Source organism: Pongo pygmaeus, chromosome 4 (assembly GCF_028885625.2).
Source record: "Pongo pygmaeus isolate AG05252 chromosome 4, NHGRI_mPonPyg2-v2.0_pri, whole genome shotgun sequence".
NCBI classification, from domain to species: Eukaryota; Metazoa; Chordata; class Mammalia; order Primates; family Hominidae; genus Pongo; species Pongo pygmaeus.
The window spans coordinates 94535403-94559555 of NC_072377.2; the positions used below are offsets into that span (position 1 = coordinate 94535403).

General features: G+C 35.6%; 1 protein-coding gene across 6 annotated transcripts in view; it reads left to right on the plus strand.

Moving 5' to 3' along the window:
- Positions 1-24153, plus strand: part of ADGRV1 (adhesion G protein-coupled receptor V1) — a 593238-nt gene that overhangs the window by 87064 nt on the left and 482021 nt on the right. For all 6 annotated transcript variants that reach the window (XM_054488480.2, XM_063664978.1, XM_063664980.1 and 3 more), the window contains exons 12-21: positions 1732-1858; positions 1952-2137; positions 2900-3080; positions 3799-3962; positions 5061-5184; positions 6564-6830; positions 10676-10802; positions 11420-11637; positions 12287-13030; positions 16994-17367. In XM_054488480.2, coding sequence (XP_054344455.1) covers positions 1732-1858; positions 1952-2137; positions 2900-3080; positions 3799-3962; positions 5061-5184; positions 6564-6830; positions 10676-10802; positions 11420-11637; positions 12287-13030; positions 16994-17367 — 2512 coding nt within the window. The remainder of the gene's footprint in view (positions 1-1731; positions 1859-1951; positions 2138-2899; positions 3081-3798; positions 3963-5060; positions 5185-6563; positions 6831-10675; positions 10803-11419; positions 11638-12286; positions 13031-16993; positions 17368-24153) is intronic.

Genomic DNA, 24153 nt, shown 5'->3' on the forward strand with positions numbered 1-24153 from the left:
TATTTTGTTTTGCAAGTGATTGTTTTTGGACAAGGCTGCTGTTCTGCATGATTACAGGTCTTGGGAAATTTTGCTTGTCCACCTGGCCGTGCATGCTTTGTGTGCAGTTTCATTTTCTAATGATAAGGGGAGCTTACACAAAGTTGTTTATTTATTTTTTGTCCTAAAAGTTTTGCACTGTGAATGCATTTAAAATATTTTGAAATTTGAGAATTAGTGTAATGACATTTAGAAGAACTTAAAATTTTTAATTTTCCTTGTAGGTCCACATAACCTCAAGAACAATTACTGTGCTGTACTTCTGAAATTTTTACCCGACATCTATTATGAATCTTGTAGCTTGTTTAACAGAGAATTAGCAATCAATTATCCAAACGGTTCCATTTGTTTTCTGAGTGCATCTAAGCAATTTCTTGCTTATATCTCAGAGCTGTATACAGAACTTTTCAGAATTTGCATTTCACATAAGGGTAGCATATTTTAAGAAAGTTTAAAAATAAATTTGTTTAATGTTCGGAATGGATTTTTATATTTTGCATTCTGATCCAGTTTTTTCTTTCCTAGCTTATGTGGATATAAGAAATTTTAATTGATGAGGATATTGATATAAATGATGGACAAATTTGCTATGAAAATTATGACTGTTTTAACAATATAAAATAACTCTCCTATTATTTAGACTCTCTATTCTGTGGCCACTAGCATGCTAGGTATTATCAGATTTCTAAAAACTGGGGAAGGATGTCAATTCAGATTCTCTGTTAAATAGGAAGTGAGCTTTTTTTCTATATATTTCTACATATGAATTTTGGTTTCATTGTGATTTGAAGTCTGAGCGTGAGTATGTTTTTGGTTCAATAGGACGTGACATTTGGCAAGGTTTAGAGCAGCTTGCAGGATTGATAATTCTTAAGAACCTGCTGGCTTTTAAACTCTCAGAACATTGCAGTCCAAGTCCCTTTGATCATTCTAATTATGCTCTGAACGTTGAAACCAGAAATTTAAAAAATATGTTGTTTTAATATGTTCTTTTGGAGATACATAGGAATTGGTATAACATGTCATGCATCTCAGATCTATTCTATTCTTTTTTTTCTTATATTCCCTACATTTTCTTTTATACTGAAAGAAAAAAAAGCACAGGTTTAAAATTAAGGAGAATGGAAGGCATTTGAAACCACAACATATTCCTAAAATGTAATCACAATTGTGTTTATTTTTTATCAGCGTGGCTTGCTTTAGTCCATTTAGTTATCCAGCAATTATGCGCTCTATTCAGTTAGTATAATCTTATGTAATGAGTTTTAAAAATAAGTTCAAGTGTATGTAAAATTGAAACACAATTTTGTTTTAAGCTATCTTCTAACTACATGTTACAAATTAAATTTTTCTAAAACTGGAATCAAATCTGCAAATTTTGATGCTTTATATAAATAAAATATATTGATGACATTTGGTTACAGTATTCTTGGTGTACATATGTAGTGTTTGGTTTTTGTCAAATAAAAAAGATGTAATGAATTCAGAAATAGAAGTTCTTTCATAACTGTTATGAGTAAAACTGTTTTGATCGTAAATGATTTCAACACACCTGAATTCACTTAAGGTCTAATTCCTCATAGCCTTCCTTTTCATTATCTGGAAGAGTTGTAAGTATTGCCTTAAAAGCCTGCAGAATTCAGAAGTAAAACTGGAAGTAGCGGGTACCATTTTTCCCTCTGACTTCTCTAGGGTTAACATGGAAAACCAAGTGCTGAAATCTGGATATACTAGCTGTGACCTAATTATTTTGGAAAATGATGACCCTGGGGGAGTTTTTGAATTTTCTCCTGCTTCCAGAGGACCCTATGTTATAAAAGTAAGTATGAAAAAAACTTCCATTTATTCTGTGCTCACAACTTTAGAAGAATGATCTCAAAGGGTTTCAACTTTTGTGGATTTGTTTTTAAAGGAAGGAGAATCTGTAGAGCTCCACATCATCCGATCGAGGGGGTCCCTTGTTAAGCAGTTTCTACACTACCAAGTAGAGCCAAGAGATAGCAATGAATTCTATGGAAACACGGGAGTACTAGAATTTAAACCTGGAGAAAGGGAGATAGTGATCACCCTGCTAGCAAGATTGGATGGGATACCAGAGGTATGGGATTTTATATTTTCTTTGTGTTTCTCTGTAAGATTGATAGTATTTGGCATATTATGAATATAAATATTTTGAATATTGGCAAAGAGACAGGAAAGAAGTGGGCAAGAAAAGATTGAGAAGTACATAGATTTGGAAAATTTTTAACAAAAGGTTAAAAAATGAAGACTCATTCATATTAGAATGGTGTATTTTTGCCCCACATAAAGAAATAACAATCTTAGACTTTCAGTGTGTGATCAATTTTCATCTCCTTTTAGCTTTATTCATGTTAAGGCTTCCTTTAGGTAGTATGTATTGACTGAACTTTTAATGATGTGGTTTTAAACTGAAGAAATTTTGCTATAGAATTACTTTGTTCAAAAAAAGAAATTTGAGTTTTATATTAATGGAACCAGGTATAGTTCTATTATGCTTACTCACCAATACATGTGTAACTCTTTAATTTTATTTTATTCACTTTTGTAAGTTTAAATGACTAGATCATCAGAGATAACATCTACTTTTCTTACCATTTTAGAGTAGTATCATTGTTTCTCTTTTTCTCTTTTTGGACAATGTATACGTATTTCTGGTGTCTGTCTTAATTGATAGGAGAATGTTAATTTTTAAAGAAATAATACCACCTCTTTTGTCCTTTCAGTGAGTTATATGCTTCTGAAACTTTGAGTATATTGATATTCTTGAATATTTATGTTTTTTAATTTGTTGTGAAAATGTCAACTTTATAATTTCCATACTTTGACACATTCATTTTAGTTGGATGAACACTACTGGGTGGTCCTCAGCAGCCACGGAGAACGGGAAAGCAAGTTGGGAAGTGCCACCATTGTCAGTATAACGATTCTGAAAAATGATGATCCTCATGGCATTATAGAATTTGTTTCTGATGGTCTAATTGTGATGATAAATGAAAGCAAAGGAGATGCTATCTGTAGTGGTAATTTATTCTGTGTCTTATATTGTATTTCTGTTTACTGAAGAAGAAATATAATTTTTTTAGTTATTTCTCTAGTAACTAGTTAGTTCTAGTTGCTCACCCTGCCTTAGAAATTACACATAGTGCGGAAGTTTTTTTTAGAATCATATTTAGGACCACGATTGTTATTTCTTACATAGTATTGTGATGATACTGATGACTTCAGTTATATTTGATATCGTTTAAGCATATGCAATGCAACTCAAACACTCAACAATGAGTCCATCCAAATAGCGAGAACCTTAAAACTAAGAACTACTGCTACGGAACTATTGAGGTGACAGGAAATTATAAATAGTTTATATTTAGAGCAGTGTCTGCTGGGTAAGGAAATCACACTTGAGCATGCAGCTTCCTGTAACTGCTTTTAGCAGATATCCTTACAGGACTTTATGATAGGTGTGCCTAATTCTTCATCATTCTGTTTCCCATGCCGACTGACTTCTAAAATCCCAAACTAGAAAAGATTGAGTCCATTTACTTTATTTATTATATACCTACAGAGGGAGGAACAGGCTAATATATTTTTATATGTACCTTAAAAGCTGTGCTAAGCAAATAGTTGGCAGTCATTAAAAAGGGGTTTTGTTTTTATTTTTGTTTATTTAACCAATTTCTTTACTCATCATTTTAAGTTTCGTATGTGTTCATATATATTATGTATGTTTCCATTTCACAGCTGTTTATGATGTAGTAAGAAATCGAGGCAACTTTGGTGATGTTAGTGTATCATGGGTGGTTAGTCCAGACTTTACACAAGATGTATTTCCTGTACAAGGGACTGTTGTCTTTGGAGATCAGGAATTTTCAAAAAATATCACCATTTACTCCCTTCCAGATGAGGTAAATATTGCATATAACTTTCTGCCTTACTTGTTATAGTTGATCAATAATTATTTTTATTAAATAATTAAACATATGGTAATATATTTTGTGATAAAAGTTTGTGATAAAGAACCCAGGTGTGACAGTGTCTGACCATAAACCAAAAGAGCAGTATTATGTTTTGGTTTCCCTGAAGACATGTTGAACTCTAGAACTGAGAGTGGTCAGTGACACTGCTCATGTATCCAGTATCAGGGATTCTTAGTTGGAGAGGCAAAGCCCTCAGCTTGTATTTAGTCCCTTTGAAGGCAAGGTCATCTATCAAGTGTCCTGTGGTGCAGTCTCAGCACCAGGACACGGGGTTGCATGAGTCATGGACCAAACATGGCATTTCTTCTTACAGATAGTAAAGAGAAAGATCTTAGTAACAACAGGAAGTGAACCTTTCCTAGGAGAGTGACACTTAGAACAGCTATGGAGGCCAGTCGCCTTTCTCTCAGACCCATTCCTCAAGAGACAAAATTCGAACACCTTTCTGTTTTAGCAGGAGGGAAGCGCCAGTTCACAGGGATGATGTGAAAAAGAAACAGTGTCCACCTGGGGATCCATTTAGGCTCAGAAATGTGGGAATCAAATCTTGTTAGGACATGGAGTAAGGCCTTTATGACCCATGCAGGTGAAACTTAGTAAAGTTTGTAAGAGGCCTTTGTGAGCTGGCTGAGCTTTAGTTACTATGACAAACTCTGCTCTAAATGTTCAAAAAGTTATTTTTATGTTTCATCTTAAAAATCAACATGTTTCCCATTTTCCTGCAGAAATAATATGACCTCTGTGGTATATCTGTTTTTAGCTTATATAAGGCAAAATATCTATATTTCCATTAAATTTCATAATTAGTCTAAATGAAGTGGCTGTTCCTATGAATGCACATGAAACTAATTTTTTGGGGGGTCTGAGTCTTAACCTGAATATGTTAGGGGAAGTTCTGCCTCCAAAAAGGAAATGAATAATAGTAGTGTTAATGGTGCTTTAAAAAAAAACTGAATAATTTAAGAATATATAATGTACTTTATATATATAAGTCACCTGACTTAAAACATGTAACATTTTCCAAAGATTCCAGAAGAAATGGAAGAATTTACCGTTATCCTACTGAATGCCACTGGAGGAGCTAAAGTGGGAAATAGAACAACTGCAACTCTGAGGATTAGAAGAAATGATGACCCTATTTATTTTGCAGGTGGTATTGCTATCTTATTTGAATGAGTTTACATATTTCTTAAACAGTATATATAAATGTACATATGCACATGCATATACATTTATATACATATATTTAATGTTTTTCATTGAACATTTTCAATAAAGCACAATTGATGCTTGTTTAAAGATTTTGTAATTCATTCGAGGATTGTTATTTAATTGTTCAAAGTTTTAACTAATACTTCAAAAATGTTTTGAAGCAGAAAGAAAATAAGTACTGTTTTGTTATCTTTTTCCCCCTTTCAAATTTCTGGGTATTTTTTTTTTCTTTTGTGCAGAAAACACTTCTCCATGTGATTTCTTCAAATACACAGTCTAATTGGTTCAGGGTTAGATTATGTATTAGAAGGACCTGAGTATTGTGCCTAATGGATGGCCATATACTATAATAACTAATTTTTAAGGGAAATATTAATTAAAATTTCTTCATTTTTCCACTTTAATGCTTTCTTTAGAACTGTCTTTGGCCACCTGAGGCATCTTTCGGTTTTGTTTATGAAACGGTTGATGTGTAACTCTTTCTTGAATCCTTGTTGTCAGCTATATATGGGTTAATTTACCTAATGCAGGAATTGCAGGAATCTTGTAAGCCTTTTGTATTTTATTGATTTGTATTCTTTTTTTCTTCTTCTTCTTTTTTTTTTTTTTTTTTGAGATGGAGTATTGCCCTGTCACGAGGCTGGAGTACAGCAGCGTGATCTCGGTTCACTGCACCCTCTGCCTTCTGGGTTCAAGTGATTCTCCTGCCTCAGCCTCCTGAGTAGCTGGGACTACAGGCGCACACCACCACGCCCAGCTAATTTTTGTATTTTTAGTAGAGACGGGTTTTCACCATGTTGGCCAGGATGGTCTTGATCTCTTGACCTCGTGATCTGCCCGCCTTGGCCTCCCAAAGTGCTGGGATTACAGGCGTGAGCCACTGCGCCCAGCCTGATTTGTATTCTTAACCTTCAGTTAATGTGTACTTAATGAATTAGCCTTATGTTCAGCCTTCTTGTAACTGCTGTGACAAATATAAAACATAAGATCTCTGGGCCTGTTCTCAAGGAAGTTACATCCTCAACTTGGAAATGAGGTTTATGAAATAGTAGGCAGAGGATTTGAAATAGCATGCAATTTGCTGACAAATTCGATGTTGAAGATAATGGATTTTGTAGGATTAAGGCAAGAGGACGGCCATTGACTGTTGAAATAATCAGAGGGTAGTCATGTCAGAGTTGGGAACAGAGCTAATTATTTTGGCAAAGACACAGTAGAAGGCTTCTCTCTTGGAGGGCAGGGAGAAGCACAGTGTGATCTGAAAATATGTGATGGAATCAGAAAAGCTCATGTGTTCTTTCTTTGTGGATATTTCAGAACCTCGTGTAGTGAGGGTTCAGGAAGGTGAGACTGCCAACTTTACAGTTCTCAGAAATGGATCTGTTGATGTGACTTGCATGGTCCAGTATGCTACCAAGGATGGGAAGGCTACTGCAAGAGAGAGAGATTTCATTCCTGTTGAAAAAGGAGAAACGCTCATTTTTGAGGTTGGAAGTAGAGAGCAGAGCATATCCATATTTGTTAATGAAGATGGTATCCCAGAAACAGATGAGCCCTTTTATATAATCCTCTTTAATTCAACAGGTAGGTAAATTATACTTTTTTATGGTAGATCTGCCTCAGTGCTTTAATAAGATGAAATTAAGCACTACAGTCCAATAATGAGGACAAGTTGGGCCTAACTACATTTGTACTGTTCAAGAGTAAAATTATTTCATTGCTTTCTTGAGAAATGGGGTGAAGAATATATGTGTTGAACCTTTATGTACTTGGTATAATTTATGACATCCTTTTTAACCTTTTCTTTACAATATGGCACAAATAGAAAATTCTGATATATAAGTAAGTGAATTCTTACAGCTAAAAGTAACAGGAGTTGGGAATACGGCTTCCCTAGGTATTGCTTAGTCACCCAGCGACTTAAGGGATAGGTATCCTGTAGCATTTTCCTTGGAGCAGGGTGCTGGCACACTTGGTTGGGAAGCTTAATTCTGTAGGCAGCTAACCTCAACTGTTTGATAATTCTCTGGAGCCATGGCCAAAATGAATGACAATCTGCAGAGGAAAAAGATGTGTTCATCCTTCTTGTCCATGCTATAAATGAAACAGGATGTTTTAACCCCACTCTTTGGGATTTGAGAATGTTTTGGCTCTACCTTCTGTAAATTGGAAAGGCGTATGGCTTCTCTTGATATTTATTTTATTCTTTTAACAAACAGTACAAGGAGTTTTTTTTTTTTCCTTGAACCTTTTGAGAGTAAGCTAAAGACATGATGTCCTATCACCCTAAATACATTAGTGTATTTTCTCCCATAGAGATGCCCTCATGAGCTCTAATGTTTGCATCGGGTTGCCATGATGCCCTATCTGCCACCCCCAGTGGAATGCCAACGTTGTGTTCCACCTTGTGCCTTTCGGACTGAAAGACTGAGGAAGAGAAAGAGATCTCTTAATTATTGTTTTAGCTGTGTCTTTCATTCTCCCTATCTCTTTGACTTTCTTCATTGCTGTCTTTCTATTCCCCTTCCTCTTTTTCTCCTTTTGTCTTTCTTTGCCTCTCATTTTTCACATAGCTTAACAAAGAAGTTAAAACTAAAAACTATTATCCTGTGAGGAAAATTTGAATTTGTAGAATAAACCCACAAGGGCAATTTCACAATTGCAAAAAACATCGTCAGATCTTACGTAGACTAAAAACATTTGGTGAATCCATTCATTGTTCTAAAATTTAAATGAAAGGAGTTGCTACAGATAAAAATAATTTTAGTGAAGTAAAAGTGGAAAACAAAGTTTTACTGTGAAATACAGAAAAGCGATAAAGGAGTGATAGTATTATTATTATTATTATTTTTTACGGAGTCTCACTCTGTCACCAGGCTGGAGTGCAGTGGTGCAATCTCGGCTCACTGCAACCTCTGCCTCCCAGGTTCAAGCGATTCTCCTGCCTCAGCCTCCAGAGTAGCTGGGACTACAGGTGCACACCACTATGCCCAGCTAATTTTTCTATTTTTAGTAGAGATGGGTTTTCACCATGTTAGCCAGGATGGTCTTGATCTCTTGACCTTGTGATCCACCCGCCTCAGCCTCCCAAAGTGCTAGGATTACAGGCGTGAAAAATGATACCATCTTAATAGAATTTATTTACTCTAGAAATAAGTTCTTGATGACTTTTATTAACTTAGTGTGATTCTGGTAAACATTTTTGTCTCAAAAATGTCACTGTGGTTAAACTATCATTAGGAAAAAAACGCCAATATGCTTAAATAGTGAATGAATCAAAACATCCTGAACCTTTTGTAAAGAGTAGGGGAATTGACATTTTTTTTTCTTTTCGAGATGAAGTCTCGCTCTGTTGCCCAGGCTAGAGTGCAGTGGTGTGATCTCAGCTCACTGCAACCTCTGCCTCCTAGGTTCAAGCGATTCTCCTGCCTCAGCCTCCTGAGTAGCTGGGACTACAGGCTGGCACCACCACACCCAGCTAATGTTTGTATTTTTAGTAGAGACGGGGTTTCGTCCTGTTGGCCAGGCTGGTCTAGAACTCCTGACCTCAAGCAGTTTGCCCACCTGGGCCCCCTAGGGTGCTGGGATTACAGGCGTGAGCCACTGTGCCTGGCCAGAAATTGACGCTTGAAAAAGAGGTTTAGTTAGTTTATTTTGTGAAATATGTCATTGGGAAAATATATTTATTAACATTTGATTTTGAGAGAAAGAGAGAGAGAGAGGGAGAACACAAGGTGTGATTGATTGGGTTACTAGCCTGAGGTATGTGTGCTACCTCATACTGCTGCTGCATTTGTGTTTAATATTTTTCCAGAAATGATGACATTTGAGAATCCAATTACTTTAGTTAAGAAGGCTCAGATGACAAAAATCTCTGGAGTTTGTGATTTTTTAATACATCCTTTCTTAGCTCTTTCCTCCTTTTCGATGTCAAAACATCAAGGACTTGTGGGACCCGTGATGGGACACTGTAGAGGCAGCATCTCTGACATGACCTAGTGCTGGCAGTGGCTGTTTATCCTGATACTAATTATTTAGAGCATATGCTCTGATATTGGATCAAAGGATATGGCCATCCTTCAAGCCCTTGTTAAATATTGCTAGTTCATCTTGCAGAGAAACAGAATGAATTTTCAGCACCACTGTGACATGTTTCATTACAAATGCACGTGATAATAGAACCCTGCCAAAATTAGGTTTTATTATTTTTATTTATTTTTGTTAGATTTTATTATATGCTTTTTATTTATTGTCAGCGTTTTCTACACAATGATTTGCTATTTTTATGTCTTTTTTCCATTGAATTATCAAGTGAAGTTGAGTACAGTTGTATATTTGTATAATTTTTATTGATGAGCTGGTTTGCTATATATAATTTGTTTCTATAATTTTAGCTGTAGGTGTTGTATACATCTATTTTTGAAAGTGTTAGTTGCATCAGTTCAGCAATAAATAAATTCTGTGCACCAGTTACTGAGCATTTATTTTTCTAGAGCATGGAACTGAATAAGAATCATTAGTCCAAGGAGCTTATAGTAAAATTATGTGTATGTCTGTATGTGTATGTGTGTGTATGTGTCCCAATATAATATGATCATTGTTATGATAGATTGACAAAGAGCAAAGTGCCATGGGAGCACACTGGAGAGGCACTTAGCTTAATCTGGGGATTCAAGGAAGAATTGCTGGAAGAGTTGTTGCTTGAGCTGGGTTCTCAGGAATGATAAGTTAGGTGAGTGAAGATGGGAAGGACTTTTGTTCCCCTGTGCAACAGCTGGAGTAAAGATGAAGAGATAGGCACCTCAGGGAAGTGATGAGAAGATACCTAATGTGTAGGCAATAACAGTGCCAATATACTGTGCAAAGAACTGGAGTAGAAAGGAATCAAGCCCAAACCATGGAGATTGCTTTGTTCTATGTACAACCAGATCAAACTTTGCTGCCTGAAGGCAGAGATATAAAGGGAAACGCTCAAGCCAGTGATTCCAATGAACACAGATAGTAGTATTTTTATGTTATTGGGTAATCCTTTATTATTTTTATGAAATAATCCACCTAAGAAATTTGAAAATAGAAGAAATTATGTTTTTAATTTCTAATTAAGCTATTGAAGGTATATTCCTTTTGTGAAGAAAAGTGTGTTTTTCAATAAAATGGTTCATTTGTAACTAAAAACAATGGGAACTATTTCGTCTTGAAATTATGTAGGCATCTCTCTTTCTCTCTCTGTATGTATGTTTGTACGTGTCTGTATACATAAACATCTTTGGAAATATGGAGCAGTATTTTGCATTTATTGCATGACCTTCAGTGAGGAAATTCTTGCTGAAATTTTCAACTTAATTGTAAACTTTCTTAATTTAAAAATATAAATTTCACAGGAAGTTAGCTACTTCTTTGTTATTTTGTCTTTTCCACTTTTAATTTAGGTGATACAGTAGTATATCAGTATGGAGTAGCTACAGTAATAATTGAAGCTAATGATGACCCAAACGGCATTTTTTCTCTGGAGCCCATAGACAAAGCAGTGGAAGAAGGAAAGACTAATGCATTTTGGTAAGCATATGTAGATAAGGCAAGTTTAAAACTGGATGAACTAAAACCATTAAGTATGTGAAATTCTGAAATATTCCTTCAAAATTTAAAAATTGGTTAAGAATTGAGTAATTTCAAAGTTGGCAGTCTGAATGAGTGGTAAACTTTGTTTATGCTATTGCCACTTATCTTCAAAAAAAAAAAAAACTTTTAGCTAGTAAGCAGAAATTATTCTCCCCACCCCCCTCATTCAAACTTCAATCCTTTGTGAGACTGAGAAACTTGAATTATTCAAGGTCTTCAGGAACTCTTCTCTCAGATGATATGTGACTACCCCCCCACCCTGTATTTTGCTTTTGGAAAACTTTTTCCAACTGTCATTTAGTATTTTTTGATGGAGCTTAGAATTTGTCTTTCAGTTTCGATTTTGAAGACAAGACTTTTATGACTGTTTCTCTTTATTAAAGTTCTACCTCATTCTTCTCTTCCTATGAAATTCTTCGTAGTTTGCCTCGTAGAACCAGCTGGTTTGTTTCTTTAAAGATGATAGATAGTAATCATATGTTTCCTTAATAACACAGGAAGCTCTCATTAGAGTAAGAATCACTACTATAAATTTTCTTTAATTTACTTTGTAGGATTTTGAGGCACCGAGGATACTTTGGTAGTGTTTCTGTATCTTGGCAGCTCTTTCAGAATGATTCTGCTTTGCAGCCTGGACAGGAGTTCTATGAAACTTCAGGAACTGTTAACTTCATGGATGGAGAAGAAGCAAAACCAATCATTCTCCATGCTTTTCCAGATAAAATTCCTGAATTCAATGAATTTTATTTTCTAAAACTTGTAAACATTTCAGGTACTGTGCTTTTCCATGTCTTATTTTATTTCCATGTCTTATTTATACTAAATTTTATATTTTATACTTAGATAATTAGAGCCATATACAAAATGCAATTGGTGAAGTATTTGTGTCGTGACTATCTGATTTTAAATGTTAAAATACCCTTCTTGATTCAAGTGTTATTCTTAACATTCACTTTTTTGATGTCTTAGTTTGGTTCAGTGTTAGAGATGGAGGCCTACCTACATCCATCCTCAAACTTGCAAATAGACTTTCTCCACACCAAGTATAGTGTCTCCAACAAGACATTAGTGGAAGGTAGGAGGTAAGGATTCATGGTAGCTTAAAGCTTGGTTTTTGTGTCATAATTTAAGCAATCAATTTTCACATCACTTTTGGTTTTAAAAAGCACAGAATTAAACCTTTCTAATTCATATACTCTTTTCAGGCTTGACTGATTATCAATAAAATTATACTGAACCAATATTATTTCATATCCTGCCCCTAAAATGTGATGAAAGCCACATGGTGACACTACTGTTCATTGATAATGAGTAAATTATTTAACCAGAAGTTTGTCTGCTAAACAAATTCTTTTTTCTTCACATTATACTAGAAAGTACTTGAAATTCTAGTTTCTCACTCATAAATTTTCTTGTTACAGGCGGATCCCCAGGTCCTGGGGGCCAGCTAGCAGAAACCAACCTCCAGGTGACAGTAATGATTCCATTCAATGATGATCCCTTTGGAGTTTTCATCTTGGATCCAGAGTGTTTAGAGAGGGAAGTGGCAGAAGATGTCCTCTCTGAAGATGATATGTCTTATATTACCAACTTCACTATTTTGAGGCAGCAGGGTGTGTTTGGTGATGTACGACTAGGCTGGGAAATACTGTCCAGTGAGTTCCCTGCTGGTTTGCCACCAATGATAGATTTTTTACTGGTTGGAATTTTCCCCACCACTGTGCATTTACAACAGCACATGCGGCGTCACCATAGTGGAACGGATGCTTTGTACTTCACCGGACTAGAGGGTGCATTTGGGACTGTTAATCCAAAATACCATCCCTCCAGGAATAATACAATTGCCAACTTTACATTCTCAGCTTGGGTAATGCCCAATGTCAATACGAATGGATTCATTATAGCGAAGGATGACGGTAATGGAAGCATCTACTATGGGGTGAAAATACAAACAAACGAATCCCATGTGACACTTTCCCTTCATTATAAAACCTTGGGTTCCAATGCTACATACATTGCCAAGACAACAGTCATGAAATATTTAGAAGAAAGTGTTTGGCTTCATCTACTAATTATCCTGGAGGATGGTATAATTGAATTCTACCTGGATGGAAATGCAATGCCCAGGGGAATCAAGAGTCTGAAAGGAGAAGCCATTACTGACGGTGAGGGTCATCATCACAACTAGGACACTGAAATTTGCAGTTTCTAAAATTTTTCATTAAAATTTAGATTTTTTTAAAAATGCTAACATGTATTTGAAAACTCTACTTATGCATTGGTTTAATTTCTTTAATCAAAACTATGTGCCTACCAAGATAATGAGAAATTCTGTCCTGAGTGTTACAGAAATGAATCAGAGAGTTTTGCCCTCGAAGAACCTGGAATAGACACTAGCAGAGAGATGTGTGATATATCACGATGATACCTTGTAGGAAGACAGAAAAAAATATGAAAGAGGAATGTTTGTCTTTCTGTGGGTAGTAGGAGAGATGGGGAGTGATATTCCTGCAGAGGAATGAACAAAAGAATAGAAATGTGAAACAGCATGTTGTACCTGGGGAACTGCTGCTAGTTCAGTGTTGCTGGAGGTAGAGGGTGGTGGGCGTGAGGTTGAAAAGAAAGCAGGAGAGAAGAATCACAGTGAAAAGTGATTATAGGGTTTATACTATCAGCAGGTAACTTGGTGAATTCTGTGGAGTGCTTTGAAGAGATGTTGTTTGTTGTCTTTAAACTAGATCGTGTGCTGATTCCTCAAGAAGCACATTTGTGTGTGTGTGCACACAAATACTGGTTATATGCATTATAGTCACCATTCCCTCTCAGCCCCACCGTCTTATGATTTTATTCTTTTTTATATTTAGTGAAAGATAGAGTAGAGCTTATATGGCTATAGCTTAATAGAGTATTTTCCTCTGAACCTCTCACATTAGTTATTTGGTTGTATTTTTTTTTTCCCAGAGGGGGAAAAAAAGATAGGCAAAGGAAAATGCACGTATCTACCAATTTCAAGCCCATGGATTTTGCTTACAAGCACTTTGTGGTATTATCCACTTTTTGGCTGTGTGAATACCTACAAGTATCTGTTAACCTTGATTCTTTTGGTGATGGTAGTGGTGGTGGAATGAGAATGGAAACGACTGGGGGAAGTGGGAGCTGGCGTTTTTTCCTCTGGCTTACTGCAAAGGAACTTGTTATTTTTGTAATTTGTAACTTGGAAAGATAATTTTTAAACTATATATAAAGTTATTGAACTGTAGTGCCCTTTATATTATAAAAATATAAAAGTATGCATATTGTAAGTGTACAGATAAGTGAAATTTTTAAAACTTAAATTCATCAGTTTCAGCAATCATGTGATCAGCCCCCAGACCAAGAAATAGCATTCCAGAAGCCCCCTCTGACTCTTCTCCAGTTGCTAACTCACCACCCTGCCTACTGACTATTGGCATTTTTAAGAGCTTAAGATTCACTTTTCCTATTTTTAAATTTATATAAATAGAACTGAACAACAGGTACACTTGCGTGTCCAGCTTATTTTGCTCAGTATTGTTTGTGAAGTTCATCCATATTTTTGCCTGTTGTAGATATTTCATGCTCATTACCATATATAATTATCTTATGTAACTGTAACACAATTTATTTATTAGTGCTACTTTTAATTTCTGTTTTGGTTGTTTTCAGTTCTGCCTACTACATATAGTACTTCTATGGATACTCTTATACATGTTTTTTGATGAACATATGCCTGCCATATGCATTTCTGTTGAGCACTTTCCTGGGGATGGAATTGCTGAATGACAGTGTGTGCAAATATTCGGTTTTAGTAGATAATGCCTATCCGTTTTCCAAAACAGTTGAACCTAATTATACTCTCACCTCTAGTGTATGAGAGTTCCACTTCATTAATGCTTAGCTTCTTCCATCTTTACTTTTGGTTTGTAGTGGTATCTCACAGTATCATAAAAGGTGTATTTTAAAAAAAATAATGCTGTGTTCAATATAGAAAAATTGTAAAGTACACATATACAACAAAAATAGAAATCATTTACCATAAAAATCATTTACAATCATTACAAGAATCATTTACAGTCATTCAGAGATAGCCACTATAAACATTAAACATACTGTTAACATGTTCGTATACACACACTGTATACATATTTCGCAATTTTTCTTCTTTATTGTCAAAATGATACATGTATATTGCATGAAATTTGAAAAGTATAGAATAGTATTAAGATGCAGAGTGAAAGTTACCATGTTCCCTCCATGAACCACTGTAACATATTGGCATTTTTATAACTTTTATTTTGAATGATTTAGCATTGTAACTTAAATAGTTAACACTACCAGTAGAGAAATAATGATCACGTTTGTTCCAGAGAATTAGTCATAGAAGCAAAGTGCTTAGAATCCTCAAATTTGTACAGTGTTTTACATTTATAAGACATTTTCCATACATTACCTAATTTGTACTTCATAATAATTCAATATATTAAATAGAGGTCAGAGTCAGTAAATAAATTCGCTAGCATCACACAGGCAAGTAATAGAGGAACCAAGACATGAAAATAAACCATTAACTCCTAGGTCAGTATTCCTTTTAACATATCATAGAGACAAAACTAAAGGAGATGTGATCATTTCTATATCCTTGACTCCAGATAGTATCCTAACAGTGAGAACCATGACGTGGTTTTGTGAGAATCAGGGGAACTTATATCATTACAGTTGCCAGATAATTCAATAGGAGAGACAACATCATAGGATTTCCCATTGAATCTGGAGCTCCAGTGAAAAGGTGTTTCTGGTTTGCTGGGCAGGAAAGTGGTCTCTGTAGTCGGTGTGGGAGCAATCATGACAGTAACATGCCAGATGCTTGTGACTACCCTGAAAGACATCTGGGTGGACATTTGTGAAACAGCCTCCATTGAGGTTATTGACAAGAAATATTGCTTGTACTTTTTTTTCCCAGAATCTCTGCCAATATCTCATCTTGCCTAAAGATCTTACATAAATATCTTAGTTGAGTTATTAGAGTACGAACAAGTAAAGAAAGGAGAACTAGTGAAAGCATGAAAAGGGTTGTTATTGAGATATAGTGACACAGGTGGGCTACATGTTATTATTATTTTAAAAAGTCCCCAAGACTTACATATAATGTTTCTGAGAAGAAATATTTCTATTTCTACATCTATTCTATTAGTTGTTTGGATAGAGAGATATATTTGGCCTGTAGAAATACTTTTTATGAATTCTCACAACTTTAACTCAATGAGTGTCTAACATATCAAGCCTTGAAGTTCTTAAATAATAGTAAAGTACTGAAGTTTAAAAATTGTGATGAGGCTAGGTGCAGTGGCCCATGCCTGTAATTGCGCCTCAAGTGATCCTCCCATCCAAGCACTTTGGGAGGATCGCTTGAGGCCAGGAGTTTGAGACCAGCCTGGGCAACATAGCAAGACCCTGTCTCTAAAAAAAAAAAAAAAAAAAAAAAAAGCCAGGCCTGGCAGTGGACTCCTGTAGTGATGTCCTTGCTATTTGTTAGTCTGAGGTGGTTGGATTGCTTGAACCCAGGAGTTTGAGGTCGCAGTGAGCTATTAACATGCCATTGCACTCTAGCCTGGGTAAAAGAGCAAGATCTTGTCTCTAAAGTAAATAAATAAATAACTTAATTAATTAAAAATTGTGATGAAATTGAATAAGTCTGTTTTTAAATGTGCAAGAGTAAATTTTAAAATATCATAGAATTTCTATCCAAATACATACATGCACATACATACACGTGTATGTGTGTATGTATGTGTGTGTATGTGTATGTTCAGATACTTTTTTTCCTAGAAATGTTGACAGACTGATAGAAGTTACTTTTAAGGATATCATCTAATTTGAAGATAGTTACCAATTCTTTTAATACAAAATATCATAAATTCCAGTGATTATGGATTCCTTTTTAAAAATCATAATAGAAGATAATATCCAATTCATTGTATACTAGTTATGCAAAAGTTTTATTTATCCAAAAATATCTTTCAGTAAAATTGTCTTACTTTCTGAATCACACTTATAATTTAGGACAGGACACTTGAAGGTATTGTAGCATTTAAACTTGTCTCTAATTTCAGGTCCTGGAATACTGAGAATTGGAGCAGGGATAAATGGCAATGACAGATTTACAGGTCTGATGCAGGATGTGAGGTCCTATGAGCGGAAACTGACGCTTGAAGAAATTTATGAACTTCATGCTATGCCTGCAAAAAGTGATTTACACCCCATTTCTGGATATCTGGATTTCAGACAGGGAGAAACTAACAAATCATTCATTATTTCTGCAAGAGATGACAATGACGAGGAAGGAGAAGAATTATTCATTCTTAAACTAGTTTCTGTTTATGGAGGAGCTCATATTTCAGAAGAAAATACTACTGCAAGGTTAACAATACAAAAAAGTGACAATGCAAATGGCTTGTTTGGTTTCACAGGAGCTTGTATACCAGAGGTAAGTAGCGAGCTTGGAGAATTTTGGAGTTAAAAAATTCATTGTAGGTGGATTTGTCAGGGACTCGGCTTTCTTTCATTTAGTAAGATTGGTTGAGCATCTACTCCAAGTCCAGAAGTATGCTAGGGCCAGTGATTGCAAATATAAATTACAAAATTCTTACTCTTATGAGTTCACCCTTTGGATCAACTTAATGAGCTGATAGAAGTAGTAACAAGTTAGCAAATGAAACTTTAGCAATTCGCCTGAAAGTTAATGCTCTTCAAAGAACGTATGTGTATACTCTACCTATTTATTTTTGGCTACTGTTCTGGATGTCATTAAAGTGAATGAAATAATATATATTGAAGGCTTGTATGAATAATTGTATTTGCAACTTTATTAAAGTATGATTTTTTGAGGTTTTATTTTTTTACATGTGAAACGTACTTGAGTAGTTAGTTATAACTTTCTTCCATGTTGGGTGTAAATACCTTTCTTATCAACCTTCTTGGCCAGCTTAATTCATTAGGCTGTCTTACTGTCCTTATCAGTTCTTTCCATGTTTTCAAAGATTCGTAATCATCTTGGTTTCCTGTTCAGTAATGTGAGAACTCATGAAACTACTTCCCAGGTGTTCTGTGTGACAGCAACAGCTTGGTGACCATGAAAGGATGCCAAGGAACAAGAGTCTTTTTTTTTGCAAGTTGATTCTAATTGGTTTAGAAGGATGTATAAGTAAATTGAAATGATTTTTAAAAAAATGGATGAGTAGAGTTTGAAAAAAAATCTAGGTCATAGGCTCATTCTAGCTTAAACTGGGATGCCTGCTTCTCTGGAGTGTCTTTCTTGCCACTTTAGCCCTTTGGTTTGGTGACAGTCATAAGAGATCTTCAAATAGTATGGTCCTTTTTTTACATCAGAAATAGCATATCCTAGACTAGCAATAACAAATGTCATACAAATCTACAACTTGCAAAAGAAAGATGTTTACATATAGTGGATAATACCTTTAAATAGGTATTCAGCTATCAAAGAACTTTTACATATTACATTTTATGCACCTTTCTGATAATCCATAATATAGGTGCATTATTAACCAGTGTGATAATGATATTAACCAGTGTGATTATTTTGTATAATATGTGTCAACATTTTGAAGATCTGTATAACTCAGTAACTAGTATTTTTCAAGTAATCAATGCATATTGTTGCAAATCATGCCTGGGTAAAAGACTGTTCCGAAGTACAAGGTAGACCAGTGGATTTTAAAGTACTAGAACATACTAGAGTATGTTTCCAGGTTGCAACTAAATGCGAAGAAACTGCCACTTGTCAAATTTTGGATTTTGGTATAATATCAAGGAAAAATACCCGTAATTATCTGAAAAGACTAGTAAAATCCTCTTCCTTTTTCTGTTACACACATGTATATATAAGGCTGGATTTTCTTTATACACTTTAACTAAAGTAAAAGATAGAAACAGGCCGGGCGCAGGGGCTCACGCCTGTAATCCCAGCACTTCGGGATGCCGAGGTGGGCGGATCACGAGGTGAGGAGATCGAGACCATCCTGGCTAACATGGTGAAACCCTGTCTCTACTAAAAATACAAAAAATTAGCCGGGCATGGTGGTGGGCACCTGTAGTCCCAGCTACTCATGAAGCTGAGGCAGGAGAATGGTGTGAACCCGGGAGGCAGAGCTTGCAGTGAGCGGAGATGGTGCCACTGCACTCCAGCATGGGCGACACAGCGAGACTCTGTCTCAGAGAAAAAAAAAAAAAAAAGAAAAAGGTAGAAACAGACAAATTGATTGCCAAGAGGAGCTAGGAGAATCCAGCCGTCTTCTATTAAGCCAGACATTAAGGAGACTTTTAAAAATATAAAACAATGCCCCCTTATCACTAATTTTTCTTTGAGAACTGTAGTTATTTTTCATAAAATATGTTGTTTATGTTAGCATGTAATGGGTTTATTATTGCTGTCTTAAAATGAGTTATCAATATTTAAATTTTTAATTTTTTGTTTGTAATATGGAAAATATCAGCAGATTTTAATGATATCAACAAAAAACTCTCTGGGGTTCTCAATAGTTTTGATGTGTACAGGGGTCCTGAAACTAAAACATTTGAGAACTGCTGTTTTAGTCTGTGCTTGTAATTATCTTCCGAGTTTAAATTTTATGATCACTTGCTTCATTTTTAGAAATAAAGACTACAGCCACTTCCATAGATTCTTCTCCATTATGTTGTTGCAATGACATTGACAATTTAACTTTAAAAAAGATTCCCTCAAAATTTCTGAATGCAATAGAGACCCTATAAAGACTCTGGGCTGGGCACGGTGGCTCACGCCTATAATTCCAGCACTTTGGGAGGCTGAGGTGGGAGGATCTCTTGAGCCTAGGAGTCTGAGAACAGCCTAGGCAACATAGTGAGACCCTCGTGTCTATTTTAAATTGAAATAAAAATTTAAAAAATTTAAAATAGGCCTTCTGAGTTATGTTATGCTTTTACCTTTTTCATAGATTAATATGACATAAAGTAATATTAAGGTTAAAATGATAGCATAATGACATCTTTAACAGATAATGAAAATGTGTAGACTGACATTGCCTGCTATTTGGCACATTGAAAGAGAAGGTAATTATTCTGTGATTTGTTTTCTACCAACCAGGTACACTATGTCCCGGCAAAGAGCAGGTGCTTAATAAACTATAATTGAAAGAATGAATAAAACCTGTGAAGCAGTTTAGGGTCCTGGTGAGGCATGCCAGATCGTGCTTTGGATTCCAAGTGGGATCTGTATTGAACAGAAGATGGATTTTGTTAGATCTATAGCCTAGTAACCACATTCTCATGTTTCTTCCCCATATTTTGTTATTCTGTGTACTTCCTATGTTATTTTCTCTCTACCATATTTTAGCAGTGTTTTTACATGTCCTGCCAAATTGTATACCACATAATTATAAATTAATGAAGTTGCTTTCATAGTGATTCATAGAACTTGCTAGTCTTATTATTTTATTTTTTATAACTAATATTTGCATTATATTTTATATTTATAAACTATGGCTTAAGAATCAATTAAAGACAATTTGGGAAGATCTTCGTGAAAATAAGAATATCATTTCAACTTGGACTATATTCGTTTTTAAGTGCCTACCATATGCTATGTGAATAGATTCCTTTGGATATAAGCGATATTGGTATAATCCGATATCACCAATCATCACCCATGCATGAAACAAAATTAAAAATTAATTGGATTTGTAGCTTTAATTTTCTGTTGCAATAGAGAAGGCCAATTCATGGTTCAGAATACTGCATTATTTTTTCTAAGAAAATAGGTTTCAAAAACTCATCTTACTATTTCTGTTTATTATTACTGTTCTGATGATCTGAATACTTGGCAAATTCCTGACTTAAAAGAGGAGATCGTAGTGAGTATTATTGTTTCTAGTGAGAAACTGTTTGGGGATGGTTTGATGATTATTATGGATGTTAGGCCCCTTCATATACTGGCCTAAATGTTTGTTTGTATCATAATTCTAAACTCAATTAGATGAATATTTTAATATTAGAAAAAAGGTTTAGATATTTATTTTCTATGTCTTATGCGTTTCTGTATTAATAATTGCATACCGGAGTCCAGTATTTCTGAAAGTGTTGCCCTTGGATGACCTTGTCAGAAATATCTAGTGCTTATTACTGGACATTATTCCTGACTCAGGACCCCATTCCTGGATCACAATCTCTGGCTGGGGGAAAGGGGAAATTTAAGCTGAATTAGAAAACCTTTTTAAATGAAAGTTTTCATATATAGAGTATACACAAAAATAGAGAAGATAAAGGAATGAGTCACAGTGTACTAGCTTCAATAATTATTAGCCTTTTGGCAATATTGTTTTATCATTTTTGGTTAAAGTACTTTTTTTTTTTTTTTGAGACGGAGTCACGCTTTGTCGCCCACCCAGGCTGGAGTGCAGTGACACAATCATGGCTCACTGCAAGCTCCACCTCCCAGGTTCATGCCATTCTGCTGCCTCAGCCTCCCGAGTAGCTGGGACTACAGGCGCCCACCACCACGCCCAGCTAATTTTTTGTATTTTTAGTAGAGACGGGGTTTCACTGTGTTAGCCAGGATGGTCTCGATCTCCTGACCTCATGATCCGCCTGCCTCAGCCTCCCAAAGTGCTGGGATTACAGGTGTAAGCTACCGTGCCCAGCCTGTTAAAGTACTTTTTAAAGCAAACCTCAGGCATTATGTTATTTCTCTGTAAATTCAGAAGTATTGAAGGTGGATTTACACTGAGAATCCTGGTGGTTTTTTTAATGGACTCTTGGCATTCGAAAGCTCTTTTATAACTTAAGAAGTTTACTTTATTGAACAAAATATTCATTAAATTTTCTATAAAAGGTTGATATATAGCATATAACTGTACATTCTTTTATTAGATATGAATAGTGATTTTTTTAAACTGAAAATATTCAGGAAGCTGTAGGTTTTGATGAAGGTTATCATCAAAAATATAGTTAGGTAACTTTTCCCTGTGACTTTTGCAAACAAAATCCTCACCTTAGTCCTAAATGCTATGTGGTAATGCTTACTGACTTGATAAAAATTTAAGTTTGTAAAAGAAACCATCATACATTTCTTAGTATCTCTTTGGATCTGTTTAACTCATGCCTCTTGCTGACAAGGGAAAAGATTTTATATTTACATATTAAGATTAATGGTTTATTAATTTAACTCATGAGATGCTGTGATCTCCATTTTCAGAAGATACTGTGAATGCTTGATAAGTGGTAGAATGAGGAAGCTCAAGACTGGTTGGCCTTAAAGCCATACTCTTCCCACCACACTTTTGCTAATGTACCATTCTGCTAGCATGAAAATCCTGATGTAGATCCCTAAGTGGAAATTAAATCTGATGTTGTATTGACACCTGGGTCTCAAGCTACATCCTCCTCTTCTGTCCAACATCTTAAGGTTGGAGTGCCCCACCTTCAGGACAGTCAGTTCTGCCATGACATGATGGATGGATTCTTAAAAATCATCACACTATGCCAGATGCATAATGAGAAACACAGAACTTATGGAAAAGATGGGGTTAGGAAAACACTGCTCAAGAACTTGGTCGTTGACACTTAAAAAAAATAGAGACCTGATAAAAATGTTGTACACATTAAATATTTAATACTTATAAACCACAATACATATGACATATTATCTTTAAAAAACTTTAAGTTTACTTGTAGAAGTGGGCATCAGAAGGATTGCAGCTTGTGTGTTATTGTGAAATGATAGAATGAGCATTATCTAAAATTGGAGAAAAATTATAACACTAGATGTGGTTAAGTGTGGCTAGTAACACAGGTGTTGAACTGAGTAGCTGGTAGTTGTTTGAGGTATGTGTTTGAGGTATGTGGCTTGTTTCACATGGGTACAATTTTCTGTGTTCACCAAGTTTCTTGTGGATGAAATAGCACTTATAAGCAAATGCAAGTTGAGGCTGTATTCAAATTGTTCCCCAATATATTATCAATTGCATTGGAACAATTTCATGATTTCAAAATAAGGGTTATAGCAGAATTAAATGTACTTGGTCCTCTTCTCCTCTCCATCTACACTCCCCCTGTTGTCATAACTGGTTTTCAAATACCATTTGTATAATTATATATTTATCCACCAATTTTATATGGCTTTAAATATCATTTATATATTGATAACTTCCAAATTTATGATGTCAATCTCATCTTTTCTCTAAAATTCCAGACTCATTTCTTTAGTTACAACTTGATGCATTTCTAGGATATTTATTTCATAGACACTTCAAACTAGACATATTTTAAGCCCTTTGATTCTTACCCGAAACCTGTGACTGACTGATACTGGAGGAAAGTCAAGCCTGCTTCACAGATGCCTGGGCTTCATATGTTGCTACTTGCTGTAAGTGGGCTGATGCCTCTCTAGTGCCCTAATCAGAGGTGTTTCTGAAGGGCAGAGGGCAGAGCTGTAAACTGTCCACTTAGCCATTTATCTTTTGTGGATGGAGAAATGGCCTGAAGTATGAAGCTACTACATTCAACCCTGAGCAGTGCTCGTGGTGTAGTTGATTGGTCAGGGGCTTGGAAGAATCAAGACTAGAGACAAAGATGTTTGGGGAGGAGTCATGTGAATAGATTGCCAGGAGTCAACGCTGAGTATGAGGGGGTGTTTCCCAAAAGGTTCTCAACAACTGTGAAATCAGAGTGAGGCTCCGTTGCATATTGGCCAGACTCTCCTTTGTCACCACAGTGCCACTAACAGCATGATGGCAGGGATGGAGGTTATGCATAGGTTTGACAGCATGAGCTCCCTCCTACCAAGACTGATGTAGCAACTGGTGGTTGCTGAACGTCCAAACAGCAAACAGCAGAGACCAAAGCTAAGTACTTCTCAATAAACCATTTACTGGTACATTGATCCCAACCAGACTTTATCACTCCAAAGGAAACAGCAATTCATTCTTATTGGAATTAATACTTTGGCTAATGTATTTACTTTAGCCTCCTAATACATCCTAATACAAGCACCATCATCTGAAGGCATAAAGAATGCCAGCTTTAACCACATGGAGACCTGCATCACATGGCCTCAAAGGGACTACCATGAAGGAGGTGTGGCAATGGGTATGTAGTGATAGGACTGATGACTGGCCTCACCATATACCACGTCACCTGAAGTAGCTGGCCTCATACAATTGAATGGCCTGTTGAAGACCCAGGCACAGTGCTGGCTTAAGGACAGCTTCTTGGAAGGTTG